Source organism: Bos indicus, chromosome 12, assembly GCF_029378745.1.
Source record: "Bos indicus isolate NIAB-ARS_2022 breed Sahiwal x Tharparkar chromosome 12, NIAB-ARS_B.indTharparkar_mat_pri_1.0, whole genome shotgun sequence".
Classification (NCBI taxonomy): domain Eukaryota; kingdom Metazoa; phylum Chordata; class Mammalia; order Artiodactyla; family Bovidae; genus Bos; species Bos indicus.
The window spans coordinates 69829042-69850244 of record NC_091771.1 but is presented as its reverse complement, the minus strand read 5'-3'; the positions used below and the strand labels follow the sequence as shown (position 1 = coordinate 69850244).

The 21203-nt window shown below is 41.5% G+C and overlaps 1 protein-coding gene across 1 annotated transcript in view; it reads right to left on the bottom strand.

Moving 5' to 3' along the window:
* The window catches only part of LOC109567078 (ATP-binding cassette sub-family C member 4-like), a 383334-nt gene extending 362253 nt beyond the window's left edge, over nt 1-21081 (bottom strand). The window contains exon 1 of the mRNA XM_070800391.1: nt 20623-21081. Coding sequence (XP_070656492.1) covers nt 20623-20696 — 74 coding nt within the window. The 5' untranslated portion in view covers nt 20697-21081. The remainder of the gene's footprint in view (nt 1-20622) is intronic.
* Between the last annotated feature and the right edge of the window lie 122 nt (nt 21082-21203).

Sequence of the window (21203 nt, the reverse complement as noted above, 5' to 3'; positions counted from 1 at the left end):
TTACATTTTTAATCCATTTGGGAAATAAACCATGGCAATTTACAGAAGAAAATGTTATCATACAATTGTTAAGAAATAAAAGGAAGGTGGCATGACTATCTTTCAGTATTTATTTACCATTTACAAATGGCAACCCGTTTGACTGTTGCCTGGAGAATCCCATGGACAGAGAAGCCTGGTGGGCTACAGTCCATAGGCTCACAAGGAGTCAGATAGGACTTAATGACTAACACTTACTTACTTACTTACCTGCCAGATGCTATTTTAAATGTTTGACCAGTGTGTCTGATTCATTTAATGCTTTTCACCATCTGATAAGGTGGGTATGATGATCAGGTAAGCAGCAGAGGTCAGATCTGTATTCAGGCAATCTGGCTTCAGATGGGGTGCCACTCCACTGTACTACCCAACCAGGATGAGGGTGCAGTGTTGTGTAAATGAGCCTCTGGCCATGGTGCTGGGAAAACAACATGGGCATTAGCCTGCTATCTTGTGTTCACTCCTATGGCCCTACTAATCCAACAGCTCACTCAGAGGGACATGCCTTTCAGAAGGCAGGACCCCAATCCTAGCCCTGATAGCCCTAAAGACAGGATAGTTATAAGATCTGCCTCAATTAATCATAAGTGCAACTGTGTAAGAAACGATGGAAGATAAGGATCAGAAAGCGGACTCAGAAGAATCCTTGAAGGCTCAGTTCAGTTCAGTCGCTCAGTCATGTCTGACTCTTTGCGACCCCATGAATCGCAGCATGCCAGGCTTCCCTGTCCATCACCAACTCCCAGAGTTCACTCAAACTCATGTCCATTGAGTCGGTGATGCCATCCAGCCATCTCATCCTCTGTCATCCCTTTCTCCTCCTCCCCCTAATCCTTTCCAGCATCAGGGTCTTTTCCAATGAGTCAACTCTTCACATGAGGTGGCCAAAGTATTGGAGTTTCAGCTTCAGCATCAGTCCTTCCAATGAACACCCAGGACTGATCTCCCTTAGAATGGACTGGTTGGATCTCCTTGCAGTCCAAGGGCCTCTCAAGAGTCTTCTCCAACACCACAGTTCAAAAGCATCAATTCTTCAGCACTCAGCTTTCTTCACAGTCCAACTCTCACATCCATACATGACCACTGGAAAAACCATAGCCTTGACTAGATGGACCTATGTTGGCAAAGTAATGTCTCCGCTTTTGAATATGCTGTCTAGGTTGGTCATAACTTTCCTCCCAAGGAGTAAGCATCTTTTAATTTCATGGCTGCAATCACCATCTGCAGTGACTTTGGAGCCCAGAAAAGTAAAGTCTGACACTGTTTCCACGAATGTTGGCATTCGTTAAGCCAATTTTTTCACTCTCCTCTTTCACTTTCATCAAGAGGCTTTTTAGTTCCTCTTCACTTTCTGCCATAAGGGTGGTGTCATCTGCATATCTGAAGTTATTGATATTTCTCCCAGCAATCTTGATTCCAGCTTGTGCTTCTTCGAGCCCAGCATTTCTCATGATGCACTCTGCATGTAAGTTAAATAAGCAGGATGAGGGCTAGGGCTAAAGAATTACTCTTGAGAGCAGGAGGCGGGAGAGGTTTTTAAGCAAGAGTACAGCATGGGTTTGTTTTAGGGGAAAGACTGGTAGCAGGAATGCACGTTGGGAGGAAGAGAAGCCAAAAGTGTTAGGTGAGGACTGCAGGGGTGGGGAGGGGGAGGGGTGGGTTCGAGGAACACAAACTCCAGAAGCTGCCTTCCCTGTGGGCCCCACACATCCACACTCAGGAAACAGTTACTGAAAGAATGAGTGACTCCAAGGGCATGTCTAAAGCTGAATCAGTAGGATCTGATGTCAGCAGATGAGAGTGAAGAAGTCAAGGAGAACTGATAGCTTGATGCCTTCAGGACTGGATGGATAAGGATTCCAACAACGCTTCCAGCAATCAAGAGTCACCATAATAAAGTAGGAGAACACACTTCAGATGCATGCCTATACAAAAAGTATATTCAGTCACTAATATGACTGTTAAATGTCTGCTAGATTGAGTTAGCATATTCACTTAATATTCGCTCAAACTGAGGGAGTTAAAGCTAGGTAAATAGGAACCTGAGGACTGCCAGCCTCAGTGTGTGCTGAAGATGTGAGTACAGCTGCAGTTAGGGCATAGAGACTTTCCAGCTATGAGGCTCCTAAAAAGCTGCCCACACTTTCTGGACATATTTTTCCTTATTTGTAAAGTAAGTATTCATATGATGCCTGCCTCATAGGCATGTTTGAGGATTAAATAAGACATATGTAAAAATGGTAACAAATTCTGAGCCCTCAAGAAGCATTCAATAGGTGTGATTATCAGTAATGTCATCTCTAGATATATACCTAATATAACAGATTTTTTTAAAGCATTAATCTCTGTGTGTGTGTTAGTCGCTCAGTCATGTCCAACTCTTTGAACCCCATGGTCTGTAGCTACCAGGCTTCTCTTTCCAAAGGATGCTCCAGGCAAGAATACTGGAGAGGGTTGTCACTTCCTACTCCAGGGGATCGTCCTCATCCAGGGATAGAACCTGGGTCTCCTGCATTGCAGGCAAATTCTTTACTGTCTGAGCCACCAAGGAAGCCCTATTAATCTTTATACGGATCTAAAAGTTACCTTCCTGTCTTCAAGTATGCCCTAGCCCCAATAACATGAGGCCTTAACCCTAGAATGGGTGAACACATTAAGATCATCCCATCCTTCCAATTTTAAGCTAGCTAAAGCTGAGCTTCACTCACATTTAGCCACACAAAATTTTCAGGGCCAAGATAAGACCATCCAGTCATTCAGTAGCCTACACTTTTTCACTGTACTACAGGCATCCATCTTCACCCATGGTGGACACAGAAACAGAAAATGTCTACAGGGGCTTATCTTTCACAAAGAAGGAATCCACGGAGATATCTTCATGATAAGACAGGGTTCCCTGACCCCATCAAAAAGCTGTAATAGGGAAGAACTCCATTTTAGATCTGTTTCCTTTACTTTAATCTTTGTATTCTATTGCTTTTGTATAAAGTTAAGAACATTGCCTATAGCCTGAAATATAAAGGACACCCCATTCTCAAGGCTCTGATCTCTAAGGATACAGCACTTTTCCAGTCATACAGAGATTTAAAATTTGCAAAACAAAGAATAATATTTGTCTTGTTGGAGGTTCACAGGAACTTCGTGGCCTGACATATGGATAGCTGCAAGAACAAAGGATTATGACACCAAAAGTTTGCACCAACCAACCATGTCCCTCCCTCATCTTGCCTTTTAAAACACTTTGCTGAAACCCTTTGGGGTTTGAATAAGGCAGAAACCACCCATCTCCTTGCATGGCCCTGCAATAAACATTGATCTGCTCCAAACTCTGACACTTAAACTCTTTTACCCTCACTGTGCTTAGAGCACACAAATTTGTGTACAGTAACAAAGTTAAAGGCAAGATTAGGATAAAGGTGATCCACACTCCACAGAGAAGACAAAGCCTGGGAGACAGACAATGAGGTGTAAATAAAGCCTCAAATAGTCAGAAGACCAGAAGTGGGATGTCACACATACAACACTTGCAAAGTCCAACAGCAAGAAGAAAGACTTTTCTTTCCTTACAAGGATTCAGCCAATGAAAAGTTATGGACCACAACAACCCTCCCAACTTCCTTTTCCTCTATAAAAGAGTTCTCCTTCCCTTGCCCTTTGGGGACTTGCATGTGACTCACCATGGTTGCAGACACTGAATTGCAATTCTCTGCTGATCCCAAGAAAACCCACCTTTGTTGGAGAAATATCTGATAGTCTATGTGCTTTGGGCCAACAGAGAAAGGGAGTCAACACATTGGGGGACACCCAGAAGACTCAGAAAGACAAATTATTCACTTGACACACCTGAATGGACACTAGTTGACACTTCTCAGGCTGACCAGATGCAGGACTATAAAGATCCAAAAAATCAAGAATAAACTACAGGAGATAAACTTATACTTGTTATACTATCTATTCCACTATAAGGAATTAGTTGTAAATTTTAATGCACCTTTAGTCTGTTCTACATCTTGCTTGAAGCTGTAGTTATTGTATAAAATTGCCAAAATCATCAAACTAAATGCTTAATGGAAACAGAGAAATAGCCCTGGTGAGCTCACCTAGCCTCTGTTTACGACACGTGGATTTCTGACTGTTAGTGAAAAACAACAAGATTAATACATATGGTCGGAGAAGGCAATGGCACCCCACTCAAGTACTCTTGCCTGGAAAATCCCAGGGACGCGGGAGCCTGGTGGGCTGCTGTCTATGGGGTCGCACAGAGTCGGACATGACTGATGCGACTTAGCAGCAGCAGCAGCAGCAATACATACGGTATTCTGAAAATAATGTAAAGAATCCTAGTTTGAAATTAAACATTTATATACATTCATGATCACTAGTTACTGAAAGCCTAAACCATCTCTGCTCTCAGCCAGTTCACATCCCCGCTCATGTCATCAGCTTCTCTGACAAGAGCCTCCAGAGAGTCTGTCTTGACACCAGCGGCAGTTTCCACATCCACACTCCCTTTGTAAGTGGAGAGTTTGAAGTAGGAGATAGATGGACCCTGGGCTAGACAACTAGTATTCGTCAAGAGGAGTAAAATTCAAGCTTTGTTCTCACCCAAACACTTCAACGACAAAGCTAGTGGTAAAAGCTGAGCTCTGCTAAAACAAAGAGACAAGGTGCCCACTCCTGAGGTCAAGGAAAACTTTCCCTTCCACACATACACAGAAGGTTCCTTGGAGTTCAAAAAGGGAGGGGACTTCACCCCATAATAAGTATAGATATGCACCTATAGGCCTCTGCAGTGGGATCTATCTTGGCAAAATCTTGGAGAGGGTCCAAGGACCAGTCGGGTGAGAAGAAAGAAACGAGATAACTGGCCAAGTAAACAAAGACCCAATAATTGCACTCATCTCACACACGATCAAAATAATGCTCAAAGTTCTCCAAGTCAGGCTTCAACAGCACCTGAACCAAGAACTTCCAGATGTTCAAGCTGTATTTTAAAAAGGCAGAGGAACCAGAGATCAAATTGCCAATATCTGTGATCATAGAAAAAGCAAGAGAATTCCAGAAAAATATGTACTTCTCCTTCATTGACTGTATGCTAAAGACTTTAACTGTGTGGATCACAACAAACTCTGGAAAATTCTTAAAGAGATGGAAATACCAGACCACCTTACCTGCCTCCTGAGAAACCTGTATGCAGGTCAAGAAGCAACAGTTAGAATTGGACATGGCACAATAGACTGGTTCCAAATGAGGAAAGGAGTACATCAAAGCTGTATATCGTCACCCTGCTTATTTAACTTATATGCAGAGTAAGGCTGCTTAGAACCCAAAAGTCTCCATTTCTGGAGGAACCAGCCCCCCACCTCAAAAAAAGAAAACTATTTCATTTTATTCACAGAGGGATAATTTACTAAATTGCTATAAGTCATGAGTAACTTGAGAGGAAGGGCTTCCCTGTATCTGGAAAACAGATCAAAACCAATAGCATTCCAATAGAATTTCAACCAATAGAAAAAAAGAACATAAACATTATAACCACATTCACCAGTTTACTTGGTAATCAATACCTTTGTTAATTTCTTTAGAAGCCATCACGTTTTCCATTAGGATTTTTAATGTGGTACCAGTTCAGCAGTATCATTTGAAATTTATCAGAGACCTGCACTTGTCAAAAAGTCCTACGAAGCTTCTTGAAGATGAAGCACTTTTGCCAAAGCATCAGAACTGTCTATAAATAATAGAGTTAAAAGGCACAGTTAAACATCTAATTACAATGTAATAACTAGATTATGACTAGTAACATTTTATCAGAAGATACTCAAATTTTAGAACCTATATATAATTTCTGTGATATTTATATTAATAATATTTATCCATACTATATAATCTGAGGGGGTTAGCATTCATTTGACAATGCTTCCTGTGTAATTTAACATACAAACCAATCCTAGTTAAATTTTTTTTCTCTGAGATGGTTCAGAGGCTCTCTGAAGCAACCAAAAGTTAGCTGAAGTCAAAAAACTTTGAGACTTGGTAGTAAGTTTGTAAAAAATATCAAAAAGTTTTCAAAACATTTGGTCAGATAGAATCATAGTCCACTGTGCCCAGCAATCCCACTATTGGACATATACCCTGAGAAAACCATAACTGAAAAAGATACATGTATTCCAATGTTCATTGTAGCACTATTAACAATAGATAGGACATGGAAGCAACCTAAATGTCCATCAACAGATGAATGGATAAAGAAGTTGTGGTACATATATGCAATGGAATATTACTCAGCCATAAAAAGGAACACATTTGAGGCTATTCTAATGAGGTGGATGAACCCAGAGCCTGTTATACAGAGTGAAGTCAGAAAGAGGAAAACAAATATCATATTTTAATGTATATATATATGGAATCTACAAAGATGGTATTGATAGACCTATTTGCAGAGCAGAAATGGAGACACAGACATAGAGAACACACTTGTACACAAAGTGAGGGAAGGAGAGGATGAGACTAATTGAGAGAATAACAAGGAAACAGATATATTACCATATGTAAAATAGATAACCAGTGGGAATTTACTGTATGACAACTCAGGGAGCTCAACCTGGTGCTCTGTGTCAACCTAGAGGGGTGGATGCAGTGGGAGGTAGGAGAGAGGTTCAAGAGGAAGGGGACATATATATACACCCATGGCTGATTCATGTTGATGTACGGCACAAACCAACACGATATTGTAAAGCAATTATCCTCCAATCAAAAATAAATAATTAAAAAAAAAAAGAATCCTATGTCACTGTGAATATTTACAAACAAATCAGATTGCTTAAAGGCAAGAAAGTTCACAAAATCTGCTGTCAAAAGCAGTATTCTAAGTAAAACTTATTTTCTTAGCAGAGTGGAAACAAGACTAGTACTGTACCATCCTACTTTTAATAACAAAATCCATTTACTTAATTAAGTTTAACCTAACCTCAGCTCAACCATGTACAAAACTCCTTTTTCTATTCAAAACATATTTCCTACTATATACTGAAATGTTTCTTTTATTATTTTTAGCAGCTTTAGTCACATATTTAAAATAGAATCCTCAACTCTTAAAAATCTTATTAATTCCTAGTGGAAACCAAGTGGCAAGTAATTGTGAACTGTTTGTCATAGCAGCACTTCCTGATTGGAAACTTATGCTTTAGTTTTCCTTTCCTAACAAGGCAAAAAAAGGTAGGTCAACTTAGACCTGCCCAGCAACAAATGTTCCAATATTTTATCCTATTTGAAATGGCACAGATAGTCACTGAATTCTTATCATTCAGCTTTAGTTTCAGGTTATCAAAATCTGAAGATTTGAGATGATGTTTTCAAAACATAAGTACTGCTATAGAGTTTACCTTTTATCATATCAAGTTATTTTCTTGATGACAAATGCCTATGTTAATCAAACTAACAAGCTTAAGCTAGCTCCAATAGTACATGATTCAGTACTAAATATTCCCCAGATCATGTGAACCTGCAATATATTTGGCTGATGTTTTAAAGATTTGCAAGTAGTATTTAATTTGTAAGGGTTTACTTTTAAGTCAGTTAAGTAGAGCTCATTTATGAATTAATTTTTACATACGGATGGAACCAGAGATCTCAGTTTTTCTGCTTGAGTTTAAAAAGGCCTTTCTCTAAAAACCTCCCTGGTGGAGGAAGAGCTAAGATGGAGGAAGAATAGGCTGGGGAGACCACTTTCTCCCCCACAAATTCATCAAAAGAACATTTAAATGCCGAGTAAATTCCACAAAACAACTTCTGAATGCTGGCAGAGGACATCAGGCACCCAGAAAAGCAGCCCATTGTCTTCGAAAGAAGGTAGGGAAAAATATAAAAGAAAAAAAGGAGACAAAAGAGGGAGGGACAGAGCTCCATCCCGGGAAGGGAGTCTTAAAAAGAGAGAAGTTTCCAAACACCAGGAAACACTCTCACTGCCGAGTCTGTGCCAAGCCTTGGAAGCACAGAGGCAACTTAACAGGGAGGAAAAATAAATAAACAATTAAACCTACAGATTACAAGCCCAAGGGTAACTCCCCCAGAGGAGAAGCAGTGCAGACGCCTGCACCCACCACTAGCAAGCGGAGGCTGGGCAGGGAGGCGCGAGCTGCATCGCTTACAGTAAGGAACTGGCCTGAATGCCCCGAGCGCTATCTGAGCGAAATAACTTGGGCTAGCAAACAAGACTGTGGGATAACTACCACATGAAAAGCCAGCCCTAACCTAAGACACCACCAGGCCGGCGCACAGAACAAAGGACTGAACAGAGATAGCCGGCTGCAGACCATCCCCCTCCAGTGATAGGCAGCCAGAGCCAGAAGGGGGCAATCGCAGCCCCAGAGAGACATTATCTACAAAACTGTAAGCAGGCTTCTTTGCTAACTAAGAGTTCTTGGGGTTCTGGACAGTAAACATCCCCCTTAGAAGGTGCGCCAATTGTACACCCAGAAAACCAAGTGGCGGGGAGGCAATAAGTCGCAGCAACAGTGCTTGCCAAACACCTCATTACCCGAGCTGCTTGGACCTTGGAAGGGCACAAAACACAGGCCCAACTGAGTCTGCGCCTCTGAGGACTACCCAAGTGCCTGAACCTGAGCGGCTTAGACCTGGAAGGTGCATGCAGCCCAGGGCCAGCCTCGAATGGTTCCCGGCAGAGCAACCTAGGGCATGAGCAGCGTGGGCAGGGAGGGTACACGCGTTGTGAGCAGGGGCAGGCCCAGTGTGGCTGAGGCACTGCGAGCACATGCCAGTGTTATTTGTTTGCAGCTTCCCTCCCTCCCCACAGTGCGACTGAACAAGGGAGCCTAAAAAAATAAATAAATAAAGTGTCCACCACCTCCCCCTTTGTGTCAGGGTGGAAATCAGACACTGAAGAGACCAGCAAACAGAAGACATTAAAACAGAGGGAACCGCCTTGGAAGCGACAGGTGCAATAGATTAAAACCCTGTCGTTAGTATGGACTACATAGGAAGGGGCCTATAGATCTTGAGAAATATAAGCTGGACCAAGGAACTAGCCAAAAATGAACTGGCCCCACAATACCCACAACACCACCAGAGAAAGTCCTAGATATATTTTTATTATTTGCATGATCACTCTTTTTTTTTTTTAAATTTTTAAAAAAATTTTCAGTCCTCTATTACTCCTTTAATTTTCACTTTTATAACCTACTATTACTTTGCAAAAAAAAAAAAAGACCCTATTTTTTAAAAGCAAACTTCATATACATATTTTATAATTTTTGTGACTTTATTTTTTCTTTCTTTTTTTTTTCTTCTTTTCTTTAACATTGTATTTCTGAAATACCAAACTCTACTCTAGATTTTTAATTTTTGCTTTTTGGTATTTGTTATCAATTTTGTACCTATATTTTTTTATATAATTTTTGTGACTTTTTTTTCTCTTTCTTTGTCTCTTCTTTTCTTTAATACTGTATTTCTGAAATTCCAAATTCTACTCTAGATTTTTAATTTTTGCTTTTAGGTATTTCTTATCAATTTTGTACCTTTTTTTTTTTATAATTTTTGTGAATTTTTTTTTTTTCTGTCTTCTTCTTCTTCTTTTCTTTAACATTGTATTTTTGAAATTTCAAACTCTACTCTAGATTTTTAATTTTTGCTTTTTGGTATTTGTTATCAATTTTGTACCTATAAGAACCCAATCTTCAGTACCCACTTTTACGTGGGAATGAGATTACTGGCTTGACTGCTTTCTCCTCCTTTGGACTCTCCTTTTTCTCCATCAGGTCGCCTATGTCTCCTCCCTAACCCCTCTCTACTCTACCCAACTCTGAGAATTTCTGTGTGTTCCAGATGGTGGAGAACACTTAGGGAACTGATTACTGGCTGGATCCGTCTCTCTCCTTTTCATTCCCCCCTTTTATCCTCCTGGCCACCTCTGTCTCCTTCCTCCCTCTTCTCTTCTCTGTATAACTCCATGAACATCTCTGAGCGGTCCAGTTGTGGAGTACACAAAGGAAGTGATTAATGGCTAGCCTGCTCTCTCCTCTATTGATTCCACCTCAGCTCATTCGGGTCACTTCTAACTCCCTCCTCTCTCTTCTCTCCTCCATGTAACTCTGTGAACCTCTCTGGGTGTCCCTCACTGTGGAGAAACTTTTCATCTTTAACCTAGATGTTTTATCAATGGTGCTGTATAGAAGAAGTTTTGACACCACTGTAAAAATAAGACTGAAAACCTGAAGCAGGAGGCTTAAGTCCAAACCCTGACTCCAGGGAACTACTGACTCCAGGGAACATTAATCGATAGGAGCTCATCAAAGGCCTCCACGCCTACACTGAAACCAAGCACCACACAAGGGCCAACAAGTTCCAGAGCAAGACATACCACGCAAATCTCCAGCAACACAGGAACACAGCCCTGAGCTCCAATATACAAGCTGCCCAAAGTTACTACAAAACCATAGACATCTCATAACTCATTACTGGACACTTCATTGCACTCCAGAGAGAAGAAATTCAGCTCCACCCACCAGAACACCGACACAAGCTTCCCTAACCAAGAAACCTTGACAAGCCACCTGTACAACCCCATCCACAGCGAGGAAACTCCACAATAAAGAGAACTCCACAAACTGCCAGAATACAGAAAGGACAACCGAAACTCAGCAATATAAACAAGATGAAGACACAGAGGAATACCTAGCAGGTAAAAGAACAGGATAAATGCCCACCAAACCAAACAAAAGAGAAAGAGATAGGGAATCTGATAAAGATTTCTGAATAATGATAGTGAAAATGATCCAAAATCTTGAAATCAAAATGGAATCACAGATAAATAGCCTGGAGACAAGGATTGAGAAGATGCAAGAAAGGTTTAAAAAGGACCTAGAAGAAATAAAAAAGAGTCAATTTATAATGAATAATGCAATAAATGAGATCAAAAACACTCTGAAGGCAACAAATCAAATAGTAGAATAACAGAGGCAGAAGATAGGATTAGTGAATTAGAAGATAGAATGATAGAAATAAATGAATCAGAGAGGATAAAGAAAAACGAATTAAAAGAAATGAGGACAATCTCAGAGACCTCCAGGACAATATTAAACGCTACAACATTCGAATCAGAGGAGTCTCAGAACAAGAAGACAAAAAGAAAGACCATGAGAAAATACTTGAGGAGATAATAGTTGAAAACTTCCTGAAAATGGGGAAGGAAATAACCATCCAAGTCCAAGAAACCCAGAGAGTCCAAAACAGGATAAACCCAAGGCAAAACACCCCAAGACACATATTAATCAAGTTAACAAAGATCAAACACAAAGAACAACTATTAAAAGCAGCAAGGGAAAAACAACAAATATCACACAAGGGAATTCCCATAAGGATATCAGCTGATCTTTCAATGGAAACTCTTCAAGCCAGGAGGGAATGACAAGACATATTTAAACTGATGAAAGAAAATAACCTACAGCCCAGATTACTGTACCCAGCAAGGATCTCATTCAAATATGAAGGAGAAATCAAAAGCTTTACAGACAAGCAAAAGCTGAGAGATTCAGCACCACCAAACCAGCTCTCCAACAAATACTAAAGGATATTCTCTAGACAGGAAACACAAAGGGGTGTATAGACTCGAACCCAAAACAATAAAGCAAATGGCAACAGGATCATACTTATCAATAATTACCTTAAATCTAAATGGATTGAATGCCCAACCAAAAGACAAAGACTGGCTGAATGGATACAAAAACAAGACCCCTATATATGTTGTCTACAAGAGACCCACCTCAAAACAGGGGACACAGACACACTGAAACTGAAAGGCTGGAAAAAGATTTTCCATGCAAATAGAGACCAAAAGAAAGCAAGAGTAGCAATATTCATATCAGATAAAATAGACTTTCAAATAAAGGCTGTGAAAAGAGACCAAGAAGGTCACTACATAATGATCAAAGGATCAATCCAAGAAGAAGATATAACAATTACAAATATATATGCACCCAACATAGGAGCACCACAGTATGTAAGACAAATGCTAACACGTATGAAAGGGGAAATCAACAATAACACAATAATAGTGGGAGACTTTGATACCCCACTCACACCTATGGATAGATCAACTAAACAGAAAATTAACAAGGAAACACAAACTTTAAATGATACAATAGACCAGTTAGACCTAATTGATATTTTATAGGACATTTCATCCCAAAACAAAGAATTTCACCGTTTTCTCAAGTGCACACGGAACCTTCTCCAGGATAGATCACTTCATGGGCCTTAAATCTAGCCTTGGTAAATTCAGAAAAACTGAAATCATTCCAAGCATCTTTTCTGACCACAATTAGATTAGATTGATTAGAAAAGATTAAATCTCAGAAAAGATTAGATTTTAGAAAAGATTAGAAAAGATTAATTAGAAAAGATTAGATCTCAAGTACAGGAGAAAAACTATTAAAAATTCCAACATATGGAGGCTGAACAACACGCTGCTGAATAACCAACAAATCACAGAAGAAATCAAAAAAGAAATCAAAATTTGCATAGAAACGAATGAAAATGAAAACACAACAACCAAAAACCTGTGGGACACTGTAAAGGCAGTCCTAAGGGGAAAGTTCACAGCAATACAGGCATACCTCAAGAAATAAGAAAAGAGTCAAATAAATAACCTAAATCTACACCTAAAGCAACTAGAAAATGAAGAAATGAAGAACCCCAGGGTTAGTAGAAGGAAATAAATCTTAAAAATTAGGGCAGAAATAAATGCAAAAGAAACAAAGGAGGCCATAGCAAAAATCAACAAAGCCAAAAGCTGGTTCTTTGAAAGGATAAATAAAATTGACAAACCATTAGCCAGACTCATCAAGAAACAAAGGGAGAAAAATCAAATCAATAAACTTAGAAGTGAAAATGGAGAGATAACAGACAACACAGAAATACAAAGGACCATAAGAGACTACTATCAGCAACTATATGCCAATAAAATGAACAACGTGGGAGAAATGGACAAATTCTTAGAAAAATACAACTTTCCAGAACTGGACCAGGAAGAAATAGAAAATCTTAACAGACCCATCACAAGCACAGAAACTGAAACTGTAATCAGAAATCTTCCAGCAAACAAAGGCCCAGGTCCAGCCGGCTTCACAGCTGAATTCTACCAAAAATTTAGAGAAGAGCTAATATCTATCCTACTCAAACTCTTCCAGAAAATTGCAGAGGAAGGTAAACTTCCAAACTCATTCTATGAGGCCACCATCACCCTAATACCAAAACCTGACAAAGATGCCACAAAAAAAGAAAATGACAGGCCAATATCACTGATGAACATAGATGCCAAAATCCTTAACAAAATTCTAGTAATCAGAATCCAACAACACATTAACAAGATCATACACCATGACCAAGTGGGCTTTATCCCAGGGATACAAGGATTCTTCAATATCCGCAAATCAATCAATGTAATACACCACATTAACAAATTGAAAAATAAAAGCCATATGATTATCTCAATAGATGCAGAGAAAGTCTTTGACAAACTTCAACATCCATTTATGATAAAAACTCTCCAGAAAGCAGGAATAGAAGGAACATACCTCAACATAATAAAAGCTATATATGACAAACCCACAGCAAACATTATCCTCAATGGTGAAAAATTGAAAGCATTTCCCCTAAAGTCAGGAACAAGACAAGGGTGCCCACTTTCACCATTACTATTCAACATAGTTTTGGAAGTTTTGGCCACAGCAATCAGAGCAGAAAAAGAAATAAAAGGAATCCAAATTGGAAAAGAAGAAGTAAAACTCTCACTGTTTGCAGATGACATGATCCTCTACATAGAAAACCCTAAAGACTCCACCAGAAAATTACTAGAACTAATCAATGAATATAGTAAAATTGCAGGATATAAAATCAACACACAGAAATCCCTTGCATTCCTATACACTAATGATGAGAAAATAGAAAGAGAAATTAAGGAAACAATTCCATTCACCATTGCAACAGAAAGAATAAAATACTTAGGAATATATCTACCTAAAGAAACTAAAGACCTATATATAGAAAACTATGGTGAAAGAAATCAAAGAGGACATTAATAGATAGAGAAATATACCATGTTCATGGATTGGAAGAATCAATATAGTGAAAACGAGTATACTACCCAAAGCATTTATAGATCAATGCCATCCCTATCAAGCTACCAACGGTATTCTTCACAGAGCTAGAACAAATAATTTCACAATTTGTATGGAAATACAAAAAACCTCAAATAGCCAAAGCAATCTTGAGAAAGAAGAATAGAACTGGAGGAATCAACCTGCCTGACTTCAGGCTCTACTACAAAGCCACAGTTATCAAGACAGTATGGTACTGGCACAAAGACAGAAATATAGATCAATGGAACAAAATAGAAAGCCAAGAGATAAATATATGGACACCTTATCTTTGACAAAGGAGACAAGAACATACACTGGATTAAAGACAATCTCTTTAACAAGTGGTGCTTGGAAAACTGGTCAACCACTTGTAAAAGAATGAAACTAGAACACTTTCTAACATGATACACAAAAATAAACTCAAAATGGATTAAAGATCTAAACGTAAGACCAGAAACTATACAACTCCTAGAGGAGAACATAGGCAAAACACTTTCTGACATGCATCACAGCAGGATCCTCTATGACCCACCTCCCAGAATATTGGGAATAAAAGCAAAAATAAACAAATGGGACCTAATTAAACTTAAAAGCTTCTGCACAACAAAGGAAACTATAAGCAAGGTGAATAGACAGCCTTCAGAAGGGGAGAAAATAATAGCAAATGAAGCAACTGACAAACAACTAATCTCAAAAATACACAAGCAACTCCTGCAGCTCGATTCCAGAAAAATAAATGACCCAATCAAAAAATGGGCCAAAGAACTAAATAGATATTTCTCCAAAGAAGACATATAGATGGCTAACAAACACATGAAAAGATGCTCAACATCACTCATTATCAGAGAAATACAAATCAAAACCACTATGAGGTACCGTTTCATGCCAGTCAGAATGGCTGCGATCAAAAAGTCTACAAGCAATAAATGCTGGAGAGGGTGTGGAGAAAAGGGAACCCTCTTACACTGTTGGTGGGAATGCAAACTAGTACAGCCACTATGGAGAACAGTGTGGAGATTCCTTAAAAAACTGGAAATAGAACTGCCTTATGACCCAGCAATCCCACTGCTGGGCATACACACTGAGGAAACCAGAATTGAAAGAGACACGTGTACCCCAATGTTCATCACAGCACTGTTTTAATAGCCAGGACATGGAAGCAACCTAGATGTCCATCAGCAGATGAATGGATAAGAAAGCTTTGGTACATATACACAATGGAGTATTACTCAGCCATTAAAAAGAATACATTTGAATCAGTTCTAATGAGGTGGATGAAACTGGAACCTATTATACAGAGTGAAGTAAGCCAGAAAGAAAAACACCAATACAGTATACTAACGCATATATATGGAATTTAGAAAGATGGTAACGACAACCCTGTATATGAGACAACAAAATAGACACTGATGTATAGAGCAGTCTTTTGGACTCTTGGAAGAGGGAGAGGGTGGGATGATTTGGGAGAATGGCAGTTAAACATGTATATCATATATGAAATGAGTCGCCAGTCCAGGTTCCATGCACAATACTGGAAGCTTGGGGCTGGTGCACTGGACTGACCCAGAGGGATGGTACAGGGAGGGAGGAAGGAGGGTTCAGGATGGGGAACACATGTATACCTGTGGCGGATTCATGTTGATATATGGCAAAACCAATAAAATATTGTAAAGTTAAAAAATAAAATAAAATTTTAAAAAAAAAAAAAAAACCTCCCTGGTGGCCCAGTGTTAAGAATCTGCCTGCCAGTTCAGGAAACAGGAGTTTGATCCCTAGTCCGGGAACTAAGATCCCACATGCTGTGAGGCAACTAAGCCTGAGCATCACAGCTAACTAAGCCTGCCTGCTACAACAACTCGCATGCCCTAGAACCTGTGTTCCACAACAGAAGAAGCCACCACCATGAGAAGCCCATGCACCAAAGCTCAAAACATCCCCTGCCCACTGCAATTAAAGAAAGCTCACATGCAGCAACAAAGACCCCATATGCCGCAACAAAGACCCAGAACAGCCAAATAAATAAAGAAATATAAATAACTTGCTAAAAAAAAATTTTTTTAAGGCCTTTGTCTATTTTTTCTCCTTGAGAGCCCAAGTAGATTATTTACCTCTCAAGGTGAGGTAGAAGTTGCTAGGCAGTTAGTGTAGATCTGAGACCTCGGTTCCTTTTTTTAATTGCAACCCTCTCAAATAAACATCTCAACCCATTAACTAACCTAAAGCTATACTTGTTGTTCCAGTTTCCAGGCATCCAAAAGAATGCCACCTCAGTCTGGTTGGTCATAAAATATCCAGACCCAAGACAGGACAATCATTAATGCTGTCCAATTTATCAAGAAGAAAAATACCCGATGGACCATTAACTCTTAACCCATACATCTGGTTCTTAAACAGTGGCCTGGGGTCATGAGAAAGAATCACAGGAATGGCGACTCAATGTCTAAAAAAACTGAAAAACTGGGGATCAAAAAAAAACATAAAGATGACAAAGTGTACATAGTTCCCTTCAAACTGATTGGTCAGAGATTACATATGTCAGGGACATGAGCCAGCCAAAAAGGAACAGATCAATACTAATAAAGACATAAACTGCTATAATTCTCACCTTTTTGGTCACTTCACCCACTCTTGGTGTCAATGCTGGGGCTTTGTACTTCTCTTTACCTTAAAATAAATCCTGCTTGTTTGCTACCATGAGTGTTTGCATGTTAGTGAAGTTCATTCTTGGGCTTCATGAACAAGAACTCAGATTCCCATTTCAAAGGTACAGGGAGAAATACAAACTCCTTTTATTAATGGAAACTGAAGAGTTCCCAGCTTTGCAAAAAATACCCACTAGGGGGATTATAAGATAGAACAGAGCTTTGATCATCCATACTTAATTATCCACAGCTAGTGTTATTACTGGAGAAGGCAATGTCAACCCACTCCAGTACTCTTGCCTGGAAAATCCCATGGATGGAGGAGCCTGATAGGCTGCAGTCCATGGGGTCACTAAGAGTCAGACAGGACTGGGCAACTTCACTTTCACTTTTCACTTTCATGCATTGGAGAAGGAAATGGCAACCCACTCCAGTGTTCTTGCCTGGAGAATCCCAGGGATGGGGAAGCCTGGTGGGCTGCTGTCTGTTGGGTGCACAGAGTTGGACACGACTGAAGCGACTTAGCAGCAGCAGCAGTGTTATTACTATCAAATATCAAACAAACAATTTAAAGAGGTCTCTCAGGGTCACAGTTTCCTAGTCCAAAATTAGAAGTCTTCACCTTCCCATTTCCAAGCACATACACTTTGAAACTCACAAACAGAACATGCTTGGAGAGTTCCTTGCCCTGCTATTGCAGCAAAAATAGAAATGAAGTTTCTCCTCTCCTGAAAGCAAGGGAAGTAAGAACAGTGAACAGCCTAGGGAAGAAACATGGACACGACTGAAAGAATTAATCACTTCTAGTTTTACTTTAACGGTTACTAACCTGTAGTGTAACCAGAAGCTAACCTATTACCCCCTAATACTAGGTAAATTACACCCTGCACTTGGTATTTGCTCTCCCTGACCTCTCTTACAGAAAACTACCCTTTACAGTTTTTTTGCATTTCAGAAAGAAGACTGCAGACCAAAAATCCAGAGACAAGTGGACCCCAATTACCAGGCTGCCTGATGCCAGCTGTGACTATTTTGAAATAATGCAGGAAGAAAAAAAAATGCAAAAACTTCATTGTGCTGTGTCTGTTCAGTCATGTCCAACTCTTTGCAAACCCATGGACTATGGCCCATCAGGCTCCTCTATTCATGGAGTTTTCCAGGCAGGAATGTGGAGTGGGTTTCCATTTCCTATTCTAGGGGATCTTCCTGACCCAGGGATCAAACCCACCTGTCTTGCATCTCCTGCATTAGCAGGCGGATTCCTTACTACTGCGCCACCTTGGAAGCCCAAAAACATCATTACTCTGAACTTTATCATTTAGTCTAAGGCCACAAGAGCCAGGCTATATAAAGTCTCTTGGTTCCCCGGGGTGGGGGTATATGGCTCTTGAGGCCTTAGCCTGCTGTGTTCTCCCCTCTGCTGGCTGATTTTTAAAGCCATCTTTCTATTCCCTCCAAACTCTGTCTCCATATTTTTTTTATTTGGCATCAGTAGGCAGAGAAAGCCAAAATTTTGGCTGTAGAACTGCTTGAAGTTAAGGAGACAGTTGCCTACTTTGTTACCATTTAAGGTACCAGTATCCATATTCCTCCTTCTATGCCCCTCTTTCCTTAAGGGCCACCAAAGGACCCAGAGAGGCAGCTACACAAACTGAACACCACAATGGAAAAAAGCATAGGAACTCCCATGCCCCTGGGGTCCCCTAGGTGGTCCCATAAAAAGGAAATATCAGAATATGTAGGAAAGATGAAAAGATTGGGTTCTCAGCACAAAAAATCTAATAATCACCCAAGTGTGATCAAAGCCCAAAGGCTGAGACCCACCTAGTTAATAGTCTCAGCTACTACATGGAAAACTGAAGTTTCAGGGACTTCCCTGGTGGGTCAATGGTTAAGAGTCTGAACTTCCACTGCACGGAGTGTGGGTTCAATCCCTGGTTGGGGAACTAAAATCCCAGCAGGCCCCACAGCATGGCCTAAGAGAGTGGGAGAAGAGTTTCACCTCTGAGCCCTTTTTCATCTGTGTTTCCTCCCAGCTCAAGGACCTTCAGTGCTTTCAAGAACAAAGGACTCCAGGGAAGGACTATAATAGTGAAGAAAAAATTGGATTCCATGTTAAACCTGTTACTTTTATTTTAACCTTTGTATTCTATTGATTTTGCTACAAGTTAATCAGGAAAGGGATGTCTATAGCTCAAACTATACATAATGGCCCCTCAAGTCTTAATGTTAAACTAAAATACCTTTGTTTAGCTTACAGGAAACATCCTGACCCAGACCATCTATGAATGGCTGCAGGACAAAAGATATTAACACACTCAGAGGGGACCAGGAGATATTTGCAATGACTTAGGACCTTTGAGGTTTCCCAGGAGGCTCAGTGATAAAGAAAACACCTGCCAATGCAGATGGTGTGGGTTTGATCCCTGGGTAGGGAAGATCCTGTGGAGAAGGAAATGGCAACCCTCACCAGTATTCTTGCCTGGGAAATCACATGGGCAGAGGAGCCTGGCGGGCTACAGTCCATGGGGTCACAAAAGAGTCAGCCATGATTTAGCAACTCAACAACAACAAATGGCCTTTCTACTTTACCTCCTCACTTCCCTCCCTTTTGTTCTATAAAAGAGACTAGTGTCCAGACCTTGGTAAGATGGTTTTCTAGGACATTAATTTTCAGTCTACTCAGACTTCTGACTTTCCAAATAGAGTGCCCAAACAACCCTTGCCCAAACAACCCCTCTCCCAATTTACTGGCCTGTCCTGGGGCAAGGAGAAGGAGGTCTAACTAGGTAGCAAGACCACCTGCTTCAAGACCATGTACCACTTCCCTAAAGGCTAGAAATAAGACCCCACAGGCTTCAGGGACCCCATCCCCAGGGTTGTCCTCAAAGGAGGAAGCAGAAATACTAGCAATTAAGGAAATGCTCAGTCGCTCAGTAGTGTCAGACTCTTTGCCACCCCGTGGACTGTAGCCTTACAGGCTCCCCTGTCCATGGGATTCTCCAGGCAAGAACACTGGGTTGCCATTTTCTACTCCAAATTAAGAAAAGGGGCTGGTCAAATACATTCTTCAGTCGTGGCTGTGTGTTCCAGGCAAAAGCAAAACGTGTTCAAGAATACTGTTCCCATTCGTTAAATACAAAATAACTGTTATTCACCCACATGAAAATTGCCCAAACCAAATACAAGGATGTACAGTAACAGGTGTACCAGAAGACAGGGAGAGAGGGAGACATGGTCATAGACACAGGGACGAAGGGGCCGGGTGAAGTTGGAACTCAGCTGTCACCTAAGGAATATGGGAAAAGGTGGGGACATTATTGGAAGGTGACAACAGTCCAGGGCACTAATTAGATAAAGGAAGGAGGGTAAACGAGTGCAACTTTAGTTCAGAACTGCGAACTCCGGAGCTGTAACTGGGGAAGCCGGCTAAGGATGGAGTGTGGGGATCCAGTCCTTCTCCAGTTGGGCGATGACTCTCCCAGGACAGCGTCCCAGCCTCCCGCTCCCGGGCACTGGAGGCTAGCGGGCCTTCGAGTGGAAAGAGATGCGCCCCAGTCACCAGGTCCCTGGCACCCTCCCCACCTCCGTCAGGTTCCCGCCCGCCGCGGGCGCCCAGGCGCAGGCAGAAATCACCCCGCCGGTGTGGGAGGGCTCCACCAAAAGCAAGAAACCGGGCAAGTAGGAGCGCCAGCGGAAATGGCTCCCTCATCCCGACCCCTTGGTCCCGGGAAAAGTGCCTGCGGCATTAAGTTCGGCAGCGCGTCTCAGCTCAGGCGGGCGCTCACCAGAATACCAGGCGTGAGCAGAGGTTCGCGTCCTGCAGCGGGTTGGGCTTCCTCTCCGGGAACACCTGCAACATCTTGCTGGCCGAGGGTGTGGGTGAGGATCGTGGCCGTCCTTGCAGTCGCTGCCGCTGTTCCTGTAGGGCCCGACAGAGACCTTCGAGACTGAGAACCACCTGCGTCTCTGGGACTGGAGTGCCAGCTGCCTGTCGGCTCCCCCTCTTCCAGGTCGCCCGCTAAGCGCCTCTGCCACAGCTGAGGAGTGCCCGGGGGCGGGAGCGATGGGAGCGCCCCGCAACCACCACCCCCAGGTTAGGGAGGACACTGCAAGGAGCCACGCAGGTGGAAGGCAAGGCCATGAGGGCAGCTGATTGAGGTGGATAAGTGAATTACCCGCCACACTGGGTCCTCCCAGACGCCCCAACCTACTCACCTGACTTCAGACTCTAGCAAAGTGCTTGCTGTGAACTCAGGCACCCACCGAGGAGGTGCAGAGGGAGCATAGACTTCGCCACCCACCCACCCACCCCCCCCCACGGCGCACCTCCCCCCAACCCCCCCGTGCCGCCCCCCACCCCCCCCAC